Source organism: Morus notabilis, unplaced genomic scaffold (assembly GCF_000414095.1).
Source record: "Morus notabilis unplaced genomic scaffold, ASM41409v2 Scaffold11, whole genome shotgun sequence".
Classification (NCBI taxonomy): Eukaryota; Viridiplantae; Streptophyta; class Magnoliopsida; order Rosales; family Moraceae; genus Morus; species Morus notabilis.
Genome location: NW_010360658.1, coordinates 169,294 through 187,285, shown reverse-complemented (window position 1 = coordinate 187,285; position 17,992 = coordinate 169,294). Strand labels below are relative to the sequence as shown.

Here is a 17,992-nt window from a genome sequence, read left to right as displayed (position 1 = left end):
TAATCAAGTTTAACTTCTAAACGAGTCTCTACGTTACCAACCCCGTTTCGGGACGTGACACTCACTCACACAAATATAGCATTAAACTCAGCTTTCAAGCAAGATCTCTTATGCTCTGCAAACATAGCGCCTTATGCTATAATGAAAGGCAAGTCAACCTAATATGAGGCCGTGAGCATTGACCTCACTGGATTTTGTTTAAGTGTAATTTAAGGTTGGGTATTTGTATTGTACTAAAGAGATCAAAAGACCCTTATAACACCTATTTCTCCTTATTTCTTTAATGGTCAACAAGGGCGGAGCTAGGTAAGGCCCGGGGGCAGCTGCCACCTGGGCCCACTAGCTCTTTTAAATATTTGTTCCCCATTCAAAATTTTTCACATTTTCTTCTTTCACTTACCCCCCTAAAAATTTTTTAATTACAACATTACATGAATTTTTTTTTTTAAATTCAGTTTTACACTAAGTTTTAATTCTTTTAAGTACTCTTATCTCAAACTAAAAATCTCTAATAAGTTAAAGATACAAAGAGATAAATGAAGGTAAAAAGACTATTGTGTTGTAGATTAGTTCAATTTTTTTTTTTCATTTATGCCCCATCTCAAAAAATTTTTTGGCTCCGCCATTGGTGGTCAATAAGATAATATTAAAACTAAAAGATTACATATGAAAAAAGTGTGTATACGATTTCCAAGAATATAAGGTAAATTTAACTAAAATGTGAAACCATATTAGTGCATCATGTAGGTCTAATTCTATTCACGAATCAGAACTTAAACCTTTTGCTATTGCCACGCCCCAAAATAAGGGTTAATGACGTGGATGCTTATTTAGAAATTAAATATAATTAAGAAAAATAATTAATGATAAATATTTAAGAATTTTCAAACAACCTTCACAATTTGAAAGAAATTAGATTTCAAGAAAAGTGATGGGGGGTTTCACAATATCATGATAAACAAGTTTAAAACTAAGCCTCTGACATTATATCAGGTTTCCCCACAGGAAAATTCATATTGTAGCATGCATAAACAAGATATGTAATAAATATAGACATCAGCCACAGTCCGGGAGTATTTAAGGTTACAAACTATAATTTATACATGCCTTAGAAGTATGCGACAAGAAAGGAAGTAAATTACAACTTCTTCACTTCTTGAGTTCGGCTAACGTCACCGGTAGTCACTATCTACTCATCATTACTTCTAGCATCGCTTGGGAGGGGTTTAAAAAATTTTAAACATAATAAACAGTGAGCGAAAGGCCCTGTAGGATATGATTTCATAAAACTTCATTAATTAAAATAGTACACGGTCCGAACATATCATTCGGAACTAAACATCCTTTAATGGAAGAAAATAGTTCATAATCTCAAGTTTCATGAAATAATAAGTAACTCATTAGAGTATGATGAATTACTTACATAATAGCAAAGCCATAATATCACCATCCACACTATGGAGTGGCCCGTACGAGTTTCGGGACTTGCTCCCAATGATATGATCTACATACCCCGATCATCTCTAGGCCATCATGCGTTTTACCAGTTCTTAAAATATCTCATTTTAAGCTAATATATCCTTTAAAACCTTAGTTCAACCCAATAAAAGTTCAATAGCATAATTCATGCTATTCCTTTAAAATCATTTTTCTTTAAATCTCAACAATGTCTAATATGGTTTGACTTCAAAGCATTTTCGTAGGCCAATAACATTTAAAACAAGTCTAACAAGGATATGGATAAGAGTATCCTAGCTCTTGGATAGCAATTCCACCGCTCACTTCTTGTTTATCTAGCCTCGACTATCATCGAAGCTTCAACGTCTGATTTTGCCGCTAGTTCCGCTATCAAAACAACGTTTTAGAATTTAGACCTTACCTCTAAAATAATTCTAGTTCAATTATGTATAATTACTCCCTATTCGTGTGCATTGACTCAAGTCCAAAGTTTACAACCTATTTCTTAATTCAATTTGGAATTCTTTGAGAATTAGAACTTAAAAAGTTAATTTGGTTTCTAATTGAAATTTAGCTCAAAAATGAGTTTTTAAAGCATTTCTGCAATACGCTGATAGTTCAACAATCAGTGGGGAAAATATTAAAAACCTGCATTTTGAGTCCAATTCCAAGATAAATTCATACGAAATTGCTAAAACCAGTTTCCAAACACTTCAATATACTTAAGAATTAAAAACCCCCAAATTTAACATGAATTGAGTTACAATTTATCCAAATCCAAACCTAAACTAAAATTCATCAAATCTTAACCCAAATCATATATCTTTAAACCAAGAATTCAAATACAAGAGTGGGTTTCTGAAGAAAGTTTACCTCAAACTGGTTGAAGGAGCCTTTCTATCTTTTTTTCTTCTTTTTTTTTGGTTACTGCTTCGGCCGGAAACAATCGAAGAGAGAGAGAGAGAGAGTCAAGGAGGAGAGAGAAAGGGCTGAGAAAGAGAGAGAGCGTGCGCCGGGAGGGAGAGGACGCCGGAGAAGGGAGAGAGAGAAAGAGGCCGCCGGTGAGAAAAACAGAGGAACGAGAGAGAAGAGAAAAGAAAGAAAGAGAGAGCAGGTGGTGTGCAGGAAGAGAAGAAAAGAAACGGAAATGAGAGAGAGAGAGAGAAAAAGAAAAGAAAGAAAGAAAAAGAAAAAGGAAAAGAAAAGAAAGAAAAAAATATAATAAAGGGTATTTAAAGGAAAAAGGAAAAGTAAGTGTATTTTCAAAACTTGTAATTAAAATTTCTTAGAATAACTTAAAATTTTAATGTTAAGCAACTTTTAATGACATGGTTAATTAAGAAAATCAATATTAGGCACATTAATATATCACAATTAACAAAATTAAACCTGTTTAATTCTTCCGTTTGTTATAGCTATAGAGTTTTGTTCATAAAAATTCAAATTCAACTCTTTGTAGTAAGAATTTTTATTTAAATAAACTTCTATGGAATAATCATTGCAATGCTTGGTTGTGTTTCCCTAGGGGTGATAATTCAAATTCGGATAAATAAATTACTAAACAAATTAAGTAAGTAAATATACTCTAATCATTTGCATTGCTCCCCTAAAAAAAAAAATATATTGGTTGTGGCAATACAAATTTGATTGACATTTCTACTAAAGTGGCCAATTAAAATCTTTTTTTTTTTTTACAATATTTTCTCATAAAATTTAGGATTACTTTTAGTTTTAGTCTTAAAAGAATACTCGTTGTTCTACTTTACTCTCTAAACTTTTAAATATCACACTATCAGTGCCGAAGCTTTATAAATATTGCCCTATCGATCTCTTCAGAATAAAACCGTTAAAAAATGAACAAAATGAACATGTGAGGCACACATGATCTATTAATGAGGATATTTGTTAAAATTAATTAATATTTAATTTCAATTTTAACCTCAAAAAATACTTAGTGTCTTATTTTGCCATTTAAACTTTTAAATATCACATTAGTGTCTTATTTTACCATTTAAACTTTCAAATATCACATTAGTGTCTTATTTTACCATTTAAACTTTCAAATATCACACTACTTGCATTTGACATTAATCATATATTTATTCTATTCATTTTGTTAACGGTTTTATCATGAGATGAACTGAAAGTATAATGTTTGTAAAGTTCAAGTACTATGGGCCCGTTCACTTCATGTATCCCACTCGAATACAGCCCACTCGAATTGAATTTTGGGTTGCGTTTTACGTTCATTAACCAAAACTCGAGTGTGAAACTCGAGTAATAACTCTGATTTCAGAGTTTGGCACACCACTCGTTTTTCCATTACTGCAGTGTGCTTCTACAGTGTTTTCATGTGCTTGAACAGTGCAGATTCCTGATTTCTTCCCGTTGCTGCCTCGTTCCTGCCTCCCCAGTGCAGATTTCTCTATGCTTTTTGCCCGCTGGACCCTGGTTCCTGCCTCCCCCTTCTAATTTCACTCTGAAAAAAGCTATTGTCTGCAGATTTTTGGAGTGAAAATTGACTCTCTCCATTGGGGGAAGGTTACTCGAATCGGTTACTTTGTCAATCCGCAGCGAAAAAAGGTAAACATCTCCCCTATTTCCACCATTTTTGCTTCGATTTCTTGTTGCATGCCCAACCCTAGAAGTGTTCCCCGCCCCTGCCCTTGAATCTTCATCACGGATACCATTCATCCGCCTCGATGCAACCGGCAAACTCCGTTGGCCGTCTTATTGCGTCGATGTAGAGTCAAACGGAAGAATCTTGCATCTACTGGTTATCTTCCGTTGAGAGGTTACCATCGGCGGTTCCGGTGTCAAGCCGTCGTACGCGCTGCCTCACGATCGCGTTTGGGGGTTTTGATAGACGATAAGCCTTTGTCCTCAACTGGTTCCAACCGGGTATGATATTTCACAACTACTAATCTCCTATATACCATTATTTGTTCTGGATTTGTCATGATCGCACCGTAGTTCTTCTTCGTTTTCACTGATTTGATGCTGAGATATTGGTTGTCGTTTGCATTGTGATGGAAACGTGAGACATATTCCTTGTCGTTTGTATTGTGATGCTAATGTGTAGTGAGACCACTGTTGTCGTTCGCAGTCACGATGTTCTCTTACTTGTTGTCGTATTGCCTCAACTGTTGTCGTTTGTCCCTGTGGCTATTGCATCCCCTGTTCTCGTATTGCCTTGGCTGTTGTCGTTTTTACCTTAGCTTGTTTATTCCCCTGTTGTCGTATTGTCTATCCTATTGCCGTTTTACCTTAGATTATTGCCTACCCTGTTGTCGTATTGGCTGTCCTGTGGCCATTTTTACCTTTAGCTTATTGCCTCCCTTGTTGTCGTATTGTCTCTCCTGTTGCCATTTATACATAAGCTTATTACCTACCCTGTTGTCGTATTGGCTGTCCTATGGCCGTTTTTACCTTAGATTATTGCCTCCCTTGCTATCGTATTGGCTTTCCTGTTGCCGTTTATATCTTAGCTTATTACCTGCCTCCCCTGTTGTCGTATACTATCTCCACTGCCGTTTATACCTTAGCTTATGGCATCCCCTATTGTCGTATATTCTCTCCATTACCGTTTTTACCTTAGGTTATGGCATCTCCTATTGTTGTACTGGCTCTGCTGTTGCCGTTTTTACCTTAGCTTATGGCATCTCCCATTGTTGTACTTGCTGTGCTGTTGCCGTTTTTACCTAGCTTATTGCCTCCCCCTGTGGATGTATTGGCTCTGCTGTTGCTGTTTTTACCTTAGCTTATGGACTCTCTTATTGTTGTATTGGCTATCCTGTTGCCGTTTTTACATTAGCTTATTGCCTCCCCTGTGGATCTACTGCCTCTGCTGTTAGTGTATTGACTCCCCTATGGTTGTATCGCACATGACCGCTTAACAAACAGGTAATGTTGGCAATGATGAAATTGGTTCAAAAATTAGAACACTCGTCGTAGTGGCGTCCTGTAGGCAATGTGACAGTTAGTTATCGCTTCATTGGAATTTATCGAGTGCCTCTGAAGCATGGCAGCTACGTCACTCCTGCTTATAAGGATGATGCTCCGAGTGTTGTTGCGATTTCTCAGCTACAAAATTTCTGAGCCAGTAATAACATTGCCTCACTTGTTACATGTATAAACCAGGTAATAGTACGTTGGTTAATGGCAGTGATGTTCGAAAAATGTTCGGAGCCATTTATAACTGTGTCTAGTCGTTAGATTGTTTCAAATATCTGACTCACGCGTACGGCCATTCTTCTTGTGCGTCGTTACGCTTCTTTCTTTCCTATTTTTAGATGCCGAGAGGGAAACCCGACGATGAAGCCACTCTACACTGGACTGAAAGGCAGAAAGAGGAGTTGCTTATGCGACTCGCTGCCTACAATCGTGATGCCAACGGTCGAAAACCGGATTCTAAAACATGGGAGGATTGGGCGCAACATCTTCAACAGTTCTTTAAGGATCAAGTCACCCCTGCCAAAGTGCAGCAGATGAAAGTCCGACTCAAAGCCAAGTTTGACCATGAGCTTACATTACGCAATAACACAGGACTTGGCTGGGACCCTGTTACCGGTGCTGTGACATGCACTGATGAATATTGGGAAGATTTTGCCAAGGTAAACGTCTAAACAATTATTGTTCTATGGGTAGTCAATTCTTGCAATATTTTGCCAAGGTCATTTTGTTTGCTCATTCATATGCAGAACAAGAAATGGGCAAAATCGGCAAAGAATCAGCCTCTTAAAAATTGGGACTTGTACTATGAGGCCTTTGGTGGTACGAGGGCAAGTGGGGCATTTGAGAAGGGATTGGATAATCCAACGAACATAGATGAGGGTCCAGTACACATCTCCGACGAAGAAAGGGCGACATCTGATGAGGGTGGCAGCGAAGATGGTTTCATTGCCTCCATGCGGGCCGGTTTGAACAATGCAGCTAGAGGTCTCAACATTGCGTCATCCTCCAAAGCGATTGGCAAGAAATCAGCCAAGTCCTCACATAAGGTAATATGTGACCCTGTAGCGAGGGATTTAATCGGCAAGCTTGTCTCTTCTATTGAAAGCAAGCGTAGTAGTCGCACTAAAAGCTCTAGTGCGAATCAAGCTGCGCCTATTGTCGATCTCCAGGACCAATGCCAGGGCATAGTTAGGGAAATGGCGCTTGATGATGAAACCGCAATAATGTTTTTGGAGGCTATTGCTTGGTATCCAAATATGCAGAAGCTGTTCGTGGGAATGAGTGATACTCAACGTAACTTCTTCGTGACAAGAACAATCAGTATGTCTAGGACTCAATCACATGGACCTTTCTCAAACCCCCATGCCTCTACGGGGACACAGTTTATGCCGCCACAATTTCCCAACTTCATGTCACAACCCAGCAGCTATATGCAACCGGCTCCCTTCTATGGCCAACAACCCACCAACAATATGCCACGGCCCCCAAACTTTGGGGGACAACAACCTGTCCCACCATTTCCTACAAATCCCCAAAACTACAATCCCCAACAACCGGCTGCGTATAATCCCCAAACACCATACTACATGCCTCACTTTCCGCCGCAACCGGGACACTTTGGTGGCGATGGCAGTCCAGACCAGCATTGAGTTCCATAAAATATTGTTTTTACCATTGTCTGTATTCATACGATTGAACATCATTTCTCATTTTTAGATTTCAACATAGTATTTGAGTAGACTTTGCTAATTATGTTTACTACGGCCCTGCTGGTGTTGTATTGATTATGGTTATTGAGTTGCATTGCGCAGAACAATATTTATTGATGTACTATGTGTAGTCACCTTTACTTGCGGATCAAATGACCATTTCATATATATTCGTTTGTTATCCTTTCATTATGCATGTCTCGCAGGTAGCAATGTGGAATGCAGGTCCCTCAAACCACGTTCCTGAAAATGATGATAGTGACGACTCAGATGACGATTATGAGATTGCGGCAGTAGCAGTAGTTTTGTGGTATTACTACACATACATGGAAAGACCCCTGCCTCAACCAAAGCATACATCCGCACTCACAGGTATAATGCGTGTTCAATACCTACTTGATGGACATGAGGACGTTATTAGGTCGAAGATTAGAATGGGAAGTGATTGTTTCAAGCGTCTTAGTACGTTACTTGAGCTTAAAGGGCTTTTAAGACCGACTAGGAATATGAATGTGCACGAGCAACTTTTTATTTTTCTATACATTGTATGTCAAAGTTCAAACAACAGGGAGTCACAAGATCAATGGCAGCATTCGGGTGCTACCATTTCAAAGTACTTCCACGCTGTTTTGAAGGCGTTGTATGAGCTCCGTTTTAACTTCCTTACACCACCAAACTTCGACATTATCGATCCTGTCGTAGCCGCGCGTGGAAACAAGTATCTGCCATGGTTCCAGGTATTTTTTCTAAACTAATTACTCTTTAAGATAAATATGTAGAATTGCGTTGTTGTGTATGGTAATTAGTTACTACGTAGAATTGTGTTGGCGCTCTGGATGGTACTCACGTACCATGTGTTCCACCCGCTGCAAATGCTGAGGTATGGAGAAATCGGAAGGGGTTCTTCTCTCAAAATGTATTAGGAGTCTGTTCGTTCGACATGAGGTTCACATACATGTTAGCTGGATGGGAGGGCTCTGCTCATGATGCACGTGTGCTTGCATCCGCAACAGAAACGAGGGAAAAAAATTTCCCTACTCCACCAGAAGGTATGTGTAAGCTTGATCTTTCATTACTTTTCGAAAACTACACGTTTGTGCTTCCATGTGGAACTAATACATTCACGTAATATATTCTAACGCACACAACAGGTAAATATTACCTCGTCGACTCTGGGTACGCAAACAATGATTGTTTCTTGGCACCGTACCGAGGGAGCACTTACCACCTTCAAGAGTATCGGGCAAGGAGGGGTCGGCCCCAAACTCAGCGTGAGCTATTCAATTACACTCATTCTTCCCTCAGAAACTGTATCGAGCGCACATTCGGCGTCTGGAAAGCCAGGTTTCGTATTCTTAAGTGCATTAATAACTACCCGATACAGACACAAATAGATATTCCACTTGTTTGTGCTATTCTACACAACTTCATACATATGTACAACCACAACGATGATCTACTAACCCAATACATGAGAGACGCCATTCCGGTAGCAGAAATTGATCCACTCAACACAGAGCAAGATGTGAATCAAAATCACAATCCTGATCGGGGAAGCCAACAACATCAAAATATATATATGTTATATATATATATATATATATATATATATATATATATATATTCTTATAAAGAACAGAAATGCATGCCAATGTGGGAAATGCACCATGTTCACGTTTTTTACATAACAGAAATGCATGCCAATGTTGAAATTAATTAGAGTTTGGCATTTGTGCAAGTGAACACAAAACTCAAGTTTCAAAAGTTAAATAGTCAACACCTAAACACTAAACTCCAAATTTCAAATTACACTCAACTTTTTTGAAACTCGAATCTAGTTTTTTAACTCGAATCATAAAATTTGAGTTAGTGAAGTGAACGGGCCCTATTTACGTGACATTTGAATGAAAGTTGAAAGGATAAAATGAGAGAATGAATATTACTTACAGTTTAAAATTAAAGGGATGTTCTTTTATAACGAAACTCAGAAAAAGTTTAAATTCGAGTTATAATTTTATTCAAGTTCATGTTCTTTTGTAAAATTTGAGTTTGAACTCGAGTTTGAAATTGAATTTGAACTCGAGTTTGGAGCTAAACTCGAGTTTAAAGTTTTCATGTCAACTCGAATTCATAAACTCGAACTCAAATTAATGACCCGTTTAGTTCGCTGATTCGAGTTTTTAATTCGAGTTGAGATGTGACTTTATGTGAGAGCCTATTACTATAGCAAACAAGTTAGATGTGATTGTTTCTGAGAGCTTTTTACTATAGCAAAACTCGAATTCTAAACTCGAATCGGTGAAATGAACAGCGCATTATGGGCTTGTTCTTTTGGAGTTTAATTTGAGTATAATTCTTGAGTTGAATTTGAGTTATAACTTGAGTTGAACTTGTAATTTGAGTTTGTGTTTGGTTGTCTACATTTGAGTTATGGTTTGAGATAAGAATCTTTTTGAGTTTGTGTTTGAGTGAGTCAAAACTTGAATTTGTATTTAGATAATATTTTAATAAAAACTCAATGCTGATGAAAAATTTTAATAGGGTATATAGGTCAGGTTTTATTCGTCTTTTCGTTGTCAACGTATAGAAAAAAAAAATCATCTCAATCAAAATTAAAACAAAAAAGTTATAGCATTTTTAATAATAGAAAAAATACTGTTCATTAATTTGAGTTCGAGTTTCTGAACTTGAGTTAAAGGAGAAACTTGAACTCGAGTTTTAGTCATAAACTTGAGTTTGAACTCGAGTTTAAACTCGAGTTTAAACTTAAAAGAACATGAATTCGAATAAAGTTGTAACGCGAGTTGTCTTTCTTTGAGTTTTTCACTCAAAAGAACAAGCCCATGTTTTCTATTCTTAAAAAGTCATAACTTTTTTATTTTAATTCTGATTGAAATGATTTTTTTTCTATGTATTCACAACGAAAAGACGAATAAAACCTCACTCATATATCTTATTAAAATGTTTCATCACCATTGAGTTTTTATTAAAATAATATTTAAATACACATTTATGTTTTGACCCATCCAAATACAAATGCAAAAAGATTTTCAATTCAAATTATAACTCAAATATATACATCTAAACATAAATTCAAATTATAACTTTAACTCAAATTATAACTCAAACTCAACTCAAAATTATCATTCAAATCACCCTAACCCAAAAATGCAAAAGAACAACTCAAAATTACCTAAAATTTCGTTCAAAATTGATGTTTAGTCATCAATGACAGACCCTTTGTATAAATAGACTATGTAAAAAGTGTTTTTAAGTAAATAAACCACAAAAAAAATAAATTGAGTAAATAGGCCAACTTCCACATCAGCTATTCCACGTCATCAATAACCGACCGACCAGACCAAGAACAGACCAAGAACCGACCACTAGATTAAGAACAGACCACCAGATCAAGAACAAACCAAGAACCGACCTCCAAACCAAGAACAGACCAAGAACCGACCGACCAGACCAAGAACAAACTAAGAACCGACCACTAGACCAAGAACAGACCACCAGACCAAGAACAGACCAAGAACCGACCACCAGATCAAGAACAAACCAAGAACAGACCACCAGACCAAGAACAGACCAAGAACCGACCACCAGACCAAGAACAGACCAACAACAGACCAGAACCGACCAAGAACCGACCACTAGATCAAGAACAGACCAATAACAGACTAAGAACCGACCAAGAACTGACCAGCAGAACAAGAACAGACCAAGAACAGACCAAGAATCGACCGACCAGACCAAGAATAGACCAATAACAAACTCTAATAAAACATTAAAAACATACATTTTACATATTTTTTGATTTTGTAGGTATTAATAACCATTGTAATTTATAAAATAGAAAAAAATATTGGTAAAAAGAGAAAAAACCAAGAACAGAACAAGATGTTCTTGGTCTGTTCTTGATTTTTTCATTTTTTACCAATTTTTTTTTCTCTTTAATAAATTAAATATCTCTCCAATCTTCGGGACTAGTTCAAAGCTTTCCAAAAAAAAAAAAAACACATCATTGTCTATTCTTGGTCAAGTGTTGTTAGTTCTTGGTTTGTTCTTGATTTTTTAATATTTTACTAATTTTTTTTCTCTTTTATAAATTAAATGTCTCTCCAATCTTCGGGACTAGTTTGAAGTTTTCCAAAAAAAAAAAAACACATCACTGGCTATTCTTGGTCAAGTGTTGTCAGTTATTGGTCTGTTCTTGGTCTGTTCTTGGTTTTTTCTTTTTTTACTAAATTTTTTTTTCTCTTTTATAAATTAAATGTCTCTCCAATCTTTTGGACTAGTTCGAAGCTTTCCAAAAAAAAAAAACAACATCATTGTCTATTCGTGGTCAAGTGTTGTCGGTTCTTGGTCTGTTCTTGGTCTGTTCTTAGTCTGTTCTTGGTTTTTTAATATTTTACCAAATTTTTTTTCTCTTTTATAAATTAAATATCTCTCCAATCTTCGGGACTAGTTCGAAACTTTGCAAAAAAAAAAAAAAAAACAACATCATTGTCTATTATTGGTCAAGTGCTGTCAATTCTTGGTCAGTTCTTGGTCTGTTCTTAGTCTGCTCTTGGTTTTTTAATATTTTACCAATTTTTTTTCTCTTTTATAAATTAAATGTCTCTCCAATCTTCGGGACTAGTTCGAAGCTTTCCAAAAAAAAAAAAAACATCATTGTCTATTCTTAGTTAAGTGTTGTTAGTTCTTGGTCTGTTATTGGTATGCTCTTAGTCTGTTCTTAGTTTTTTAATATTTTACCAATTTTTTTTTCTCTTTTATAAATTAAATGTCTCTCCAATCTTCGGGACTAGTTCGAAGCTTTCCAAAAAAAAAAATATCACTGTTTATTCTTGGTCAAGTGTTATCAGTTCTTAGTCTGTTCTTAGTTTGTTCTTGATTTTTTCTTTTTTTACCAAATTTTTTTTCTCTTTTATAAATTAAATGTCTTTCCAATCTTCGGGACTAGTTCGAAGCTTTCCAAAAAAAAAAATATCACTGTTTATTCTTGGTCAAGTGTTATCAGTTCTTAGTCTGTTCTTAGTTTGTTCTTGATTTTTTCTTTTTTTACCAAATTTTTTTTCTCTTTTATAAATTAAATGTCTTTCCAATCTTCGGGACTAGTTCGAAGCTTTCCAAAAAAAAAAATATCACTGTTTATTCTTGGTCAAGTGTTATCAGTTCTTAGTCTGTTCTTAGTTTGTTCTTGATTTTTTCTTTTTTTACCAAATTTTTTTTCTCTTTTATAAATTAAATGTCTTTCCAATCTTCGGGACTAGTTCGAAGCTTTCCAAAAAAAAAAATATCACTGTTTATTCTTGGTCAAGTGTTATCAGTTCTTAGTCTGTTCTTAGTTTGTTCTTGATTTTTTCTTTTTTTACCAAATTTTTTTTCTCTTTTATAAATTAAATGTCTTTCCAATCTTCGGGACTAGTTCGAAGCTTTCCAAAAAAAAAACATCACTCTCTATTCTTGGTCAAGTGTTGTTGGTTCTTTGTCTGTTCTTGATTTTTTCTTTTTTTACCAAAATTTTTTTCTCTTTTTACCAAAAATTTTTTCTCTTTTATAAATTAAATGTCTCTAAAATCTTCGAGACTAGTTCGAAGCTTTCCAAAAAAAAAAACATCATTGTCTTTTCTTGGTCAAGTGTTGTCGGTTCTTAGTCTGTTCTTGGTTTTTTCTTTTTTTATCAAATTTTTTTATCTTTTATAAATTAAATGTCTCTCCAATCTTCAGGACTAGTTCGAAGCTTTCCAAAAAAAAACATCATTATCTATTCTTGATTAAGTGTTGTCGATTCTTGGTCTGTTCTTGATTTTTTCTTTTTTTACCAAATTTTTTTCTCTTTTATAAATTACAATGGTTATTCATACCCAAAAAATCAAAATATATGTAAAAATGTATGTTTTTAATGTTTTATTAGAGTTTGTTATTGGTCTGTTATTGGTCTGGTCGGTCGGTTCTTAGTCTGTTCTTGGTTTGGTGGTCGGTTCTTGGTCTGTTCTTGGTCTGGTAGTCTGTTCTTGGTCTGGTGGTCGGTTCTTGGTTTATTCTTGGTCTGGTCGGTTGGTTCTTGGTCTGTTCTTAGTCTGTTCTTGGTCTGGTGGTCGGTTATTGGTCTGTTCTTGGTCTGGTGGTCGGTTCTTGGTCTGGTGGTCGGTTCTTGGTGTGTCATTGGTCTGGTGGTCGGTTCTTGGTGTGTCATTGGTCTGGTGGTCGGTTCTTGGTATGTTCTTGGTCTGGTGGTCGGTTCTTGGTATGTTCTTGGTCGATTTTTGGTTTGGTGGTCGGTTATTGGTCTGTTCTTGGTCTGTTCTTGGTCTGGTGGTCGGTTATTGGTCTGTTCTTGGTCTGGTGGTCAGTTTTTAGTCTGTTCTTGGTTTGGTGGTCGGTTCTTGGTCTGTTCTTAGTCTGGTGGTCGGTTCTTGGTCTGGTCGGAGTTTTGGAGGGTCGATCGGCGTTCGGGATGGTCAGTCGGTGTTCGTGAGGATCGGTCGGCGTTTGGAGAAGGTCGTTCAACGTTGGGGTGGTCGGTGAGAACCGGAGGAGAGAGAGAGGAAAGGGGGTCTGGGCATGGAAGGAAAAAGAAAAAAAAAGAGTCAGTCGGGATGAGAGTCTGTTCAGTTTTGAGAGAAGAAAAATGAAAATGTACACGTAAATTAAAATGGGGTCCATTTTTTAACACGTAAGATACACATAAATTGTTTTTTGTTATGAAAAAAAAAATGATCTAAATCCCCAATTTCTATTTTCTTCCGGTCTCTTTCAACAAAATTTCTCATCGACACAAACATACGACTAGTACTACGAAAGTAACTATTTGGACCTACTCCGAATAGAACATAAATCTCCATCCGCAGCGGCGGGGAGAGACAGAGATGAGGTGCCCGTACTGCTCGGCGGGGCAAGGACGGTGCGCCACCACGAGCGGCGGTCGTTCCATAACGGAGTGCAGTTCCTGCGGTCGCGTAGTGGAGGAGCGTCAGTCCCACCCCCACCACCTCTTCCACCTCCGCGCCCAAGACAACCCTCTCTGCCTCGTCACGTCCGACCTTCCTTCCCTCCAATCCCACCACCACCCCAACGACAACAACAACGCCGCCGACGACGACGACCCCTTCGAGCCCACCGGCTTCATCACCGCCTTCTCCACCTGGTCCCTCGAGCCCACCCCCCTCTTCCTCCGCTCCTCCCTCTCCTTCTCCGGCCACCTCGCCGAGCTCGAACGAACCCTAGAATCCTCTTCTTCTTCGAACTCGTCTTCATCGTCGTCGTCGACGGTGGTGGTCGATAATCTTAGGGCGTATATGCAGATTATCGATGTGGCTTCGATTCTGGGATTGGACTGCGACATTTCCGACCACGCCTTTCAGCTCTTTAGGGATTGCTGCTCCGCTACTTGTTTGAGGAATCGCAGCGTTGAGGCTCTCGCCACTGCGGCTCTTGTCCAGGCCATTAGGGAAGCTCAAGAGCCTAGAACCCTCCAGGTAAATGTTTTATCTTTCAATCTTGTTTCTGAATTTCCGTTGTTATATGTAACCATTGTTAATTTTGGTTGTTCTTATTGTAATTGAATTCTGCAATTTATGGGGTTTTTTTTTTTGTACCGTTTCATGGAGTTATCGGATTGGGATAGAGTGCGAGTCAATAAAGTTTCCTACTTTTATAGAGAATGCACACTAGTGAGGTTTTTCTTTTTCATATTTTGTGGTATCTGTTAGTGATCGGTGAAGACGACTCTTTTATGAAGATGGTTATCTTGTATGTGTATTGAGTTTTTTGTTAGGAGTTAAACGACAATTCGCGAGCAATGAGAATCAAATAAACACAGTACACACAAAGAATTTGTAATGGTTCAACCTCAATTTGAGAGCTACAACTTCTTGCTGAGTCAAAATATTACCATAATCTGAGGAAAACATGCAAGATATAGACCACTCAAAATGCCTGTTTTAGTCTTATTGTCTCTCTTTTCAGAAGACAGTTGTCCTTAAAAGTCCCTTATATATCACGAGAATTAGGGCAGACCAATACACATGTAGAATACCTAAAATACTCCCGGACTAGAATTTTTGTCTCTCTGCATCAGGCCCATAAGTAGGTTCTGCATACCCAACGTTTCGAAGATTTCTAATGAAGATAATTTAAATCCTAACGTTATGAAAATGATATTAGCGAGAGGAATTTCATCCTTGTATTGAGTACTATAATTTAAATCTGGGTGGAATGTGTGTCCCTTTTTATTTGATGTTAGTGGGCAATGGGGCAACCATTTTGTGAAGCTTAAAAGATTGTCCAGAACGATTATTTAACTTTGGAGATAGTAAATCTGACTTCTATTGAGTAGTGAGTAATGTCTAAGAAAACGTGTATAGTTTGTAGATGTAGTATGTGGTTAACATGGCACGCATCACTTCTGTAATGAAGATAATTCGTTGGTGACAAAGTCAACGTTGTTATTTTCATACCTTTCTCCTGATGATTTCTCTACATTACCCTGAACACTTGTTAATAATGTCTATTTCCCCCGGCCAATGATTATCTTGCAACAGCAAGTGACTGCTTTATGCAAAAATGTTGCTTCTTGTCAGGGAAGCCTAAATAACGTTTTCATATTTAGTCACTTTCATCTGTCGTGTTGTGGCCCATTTTTTCGCGGTCAGGGCTTCTCTGACTTGAATTCTGCTTTTTTTTCGTGCAGGAAATTTCCATTGCAGCCAATGTACCCCAGAAGGAAATTGGGAAGTACATCAAGATACTAGGAGAAGCTCTTCAACTAAGTCAGCCCATCAACAGCAACTCCATATCAGTGCATATGCCTAGATTTTGCACACTTCTTCAGCTCAACAAATCTGCTCAGGTAATCTCTATTCTGTGCTGCATAACTGTGATATTTCATAGTTATTAGATTGATCATGGAGTGGCATGGGATAGTGTAAACAAAATGGATAGTTCCCTTCAATTTGGTGACTTCATTTTACACTAATAGTCCAGCTAGATTTTGACAAGTTGGGAAATTTCTAATCCAATGAAAACAAATGCATTGTATGTTTTCACATAGTTTTATGACATCTAATTGTTCTGTTAGAAACCTGAATAATTTTATTTCTAAACTATGTTCTAACATGCTTGGCGAGTTACAGGTGTCAGTGTTTCAAAATATTTGACGATCAGGGGATTTTATTAACTCAATGATTAAAATTTGTTGAGTCAAGTTGAGAAAACAAATACCGTAGACTTAACTATGTCAACAGAAGAGTTATCAAAACCAAGTGCAACTTATACTGCTTAAGCTAAAAGCGTTAATTAACTTTCTTTGACAATGTATCTATCAACTTAATTATTTTAACGGAAACATTTATCAAAACCATCTAACAACTGAACTGTTACAGCTTACACAAACTGTTAAATAACTTCTACTGACAACTAATTATAAAATGTATGTGTGTGTGTGTGTATATATATATGTATAATATGCAAGTGACATTTGATGCAGTCTTGAGAAGTTTTTTTTTTGTGAGAAACTATTTTGTTTGATGAGTTAGATAGGTGTGATCTAAATACTGTTAGATAACTTCTACTGACAACTAAGTATAACATGTACATCTATATATACACATATATGTATTATGCAAGTGACATTTGATGCAGTCTTGTGAAGTTTTTTTTGTGAGAATCTATTTCGTTTGATGAGTTAGATTGGTGTGATCTAAATGGTAGTTAATGAACTGCGATGAGATAAGACTTAAACAACTTATTCTGCATCTATCAGATCATGAATCCACTTTTATCTTCTAGGAACTGGCAACTCACATTGGAGAAGTTGTCATCAATAAGTGCTTCTGCACTCGCAGAAATCCCATTAGCATATCTGCAGCTGCTATATATTTAGCCTGCCAACTCGAAGACAAACGCAAGACACAGGCAGAGATTTGTAAGGTGACTGGTCTTACTGAAGTCACTCTCCGAAAAGTCTACAAGGAGCTGTTGGAAAATTGGGACGATCTGCTCCCATCTAACTACACTCCAGCTGTTCCTCCAGAAAGAGCATTTCCCACAACGGTAATTGCATCAGGCCGCTCTTCGGGATCCAAAGGGGATTTCACCGAAGTGGCTGCTGCTTTGGGCAGGGAGAAGCAGCCTGAAATGAAACCCAATAAACCAAATGATGTCTTGGAACCCAGCCATCAAGTCCGAGTTAAAGAGGAAGCTGAGAGTAAAGGTAATTCTCGCGGGGCTCATACTTCTGCATTGAACTGTTCAAGCGTTCTTTGGCAAACTCAACTTCCATTTGGGGCTTTTGGTGTGAGGACAACTAGCGAGAAGGGTCAGAATGTCAGTAGAGGAATGCACATTGACGAGGCGCAGCCGGACCATCAACTAGTAGATCAGAAGATAGATATAGACTCAAAGGGTGTGACTAGCTCTTCAAGCAATCAACAGTTTAGACCCCCAACTTCATTGGGCCCTTCTTCAAATTTTCAATATTTTGGGCAGCCATCGAAGCTCGCACCGGGTTACGTTGAGCTTAAAAGTTTGGCAGGTCAAAATGGAAATACAAGTGCCAAACAATGATTTGAATATGGTTTTCTTATATATATAGTCTGTAATTACAATGTCGGGATGTATCGGAGGTACTGGGTCTGACCAGACTTTCGTTTGCACCTTTTGGAGAGGTTGTTGTATTGAACTCTAGTTTTTTATGTGCCAAAGGCTACTTGGAATCTTTGGGTTTGACTAGAGTTTCATTTGTTCACTTTGGAAAGGTTGTAGTAAAAGCCTACAATGTCACCATGCGGCTCTCCAGTTTTTCAAGTGCCAAAGACTACTAATCTGGAGAGGTTGTTGTAATGCCAATGGACGGTACAAAA

General features: G+C 37.3%; 1 protein-coding gene across 1 annotated transcript; it reads left to right on the top strand.

Moving 5' to 3' along the window:
• The first annotated feature begins 13,891 nt into the window (after positions 1-13,891).
• LOC21397741 (plant-specific TFIIB-related protein 1) lies at positions 13,892-17,992 on the top strand. The gene is made up of 3 exons (XM_010096965.2): positions 13,892-14,608; positions 15,823-15,981; positions 16,920-17,992. Exons 1-3 carry the CDS (start codon positions 14,000-14,002, stop codon positions 17,694-17,696), a joined length of 1,545 nt encoding a protein of 514 aa, XP_010095267.1. The 5' UTR covers positions 13,892-13,999; the 3' UTR covers positions 17,697-17,992.

Excerpts from the sequence above, each read along its gene's own strand:
- LOC21397741 (XM_010096965.2), top strand. The coding sequence starts at position 14,000 with ATGAGGTGCCCGTACTGCTCGGCGGGGCAAGGACGGTGCGCCACCACG. Across the intron at positions 14,609-15,822 it reads AAGAGCCTAGAACCCTCCAG|GAAATTTCCATTGCAGCCAA; the intron begins GTAAATGTTTTA and ends TTTTTCGTGCAG. Across the intron at positions 15,982-16,919 it reads AGCTCAACAAATCTGCTCAG|GAACTGGCAACTCACATTGG; the intron begins GTAATCTCTATT and ends TTTATCTTCTAG.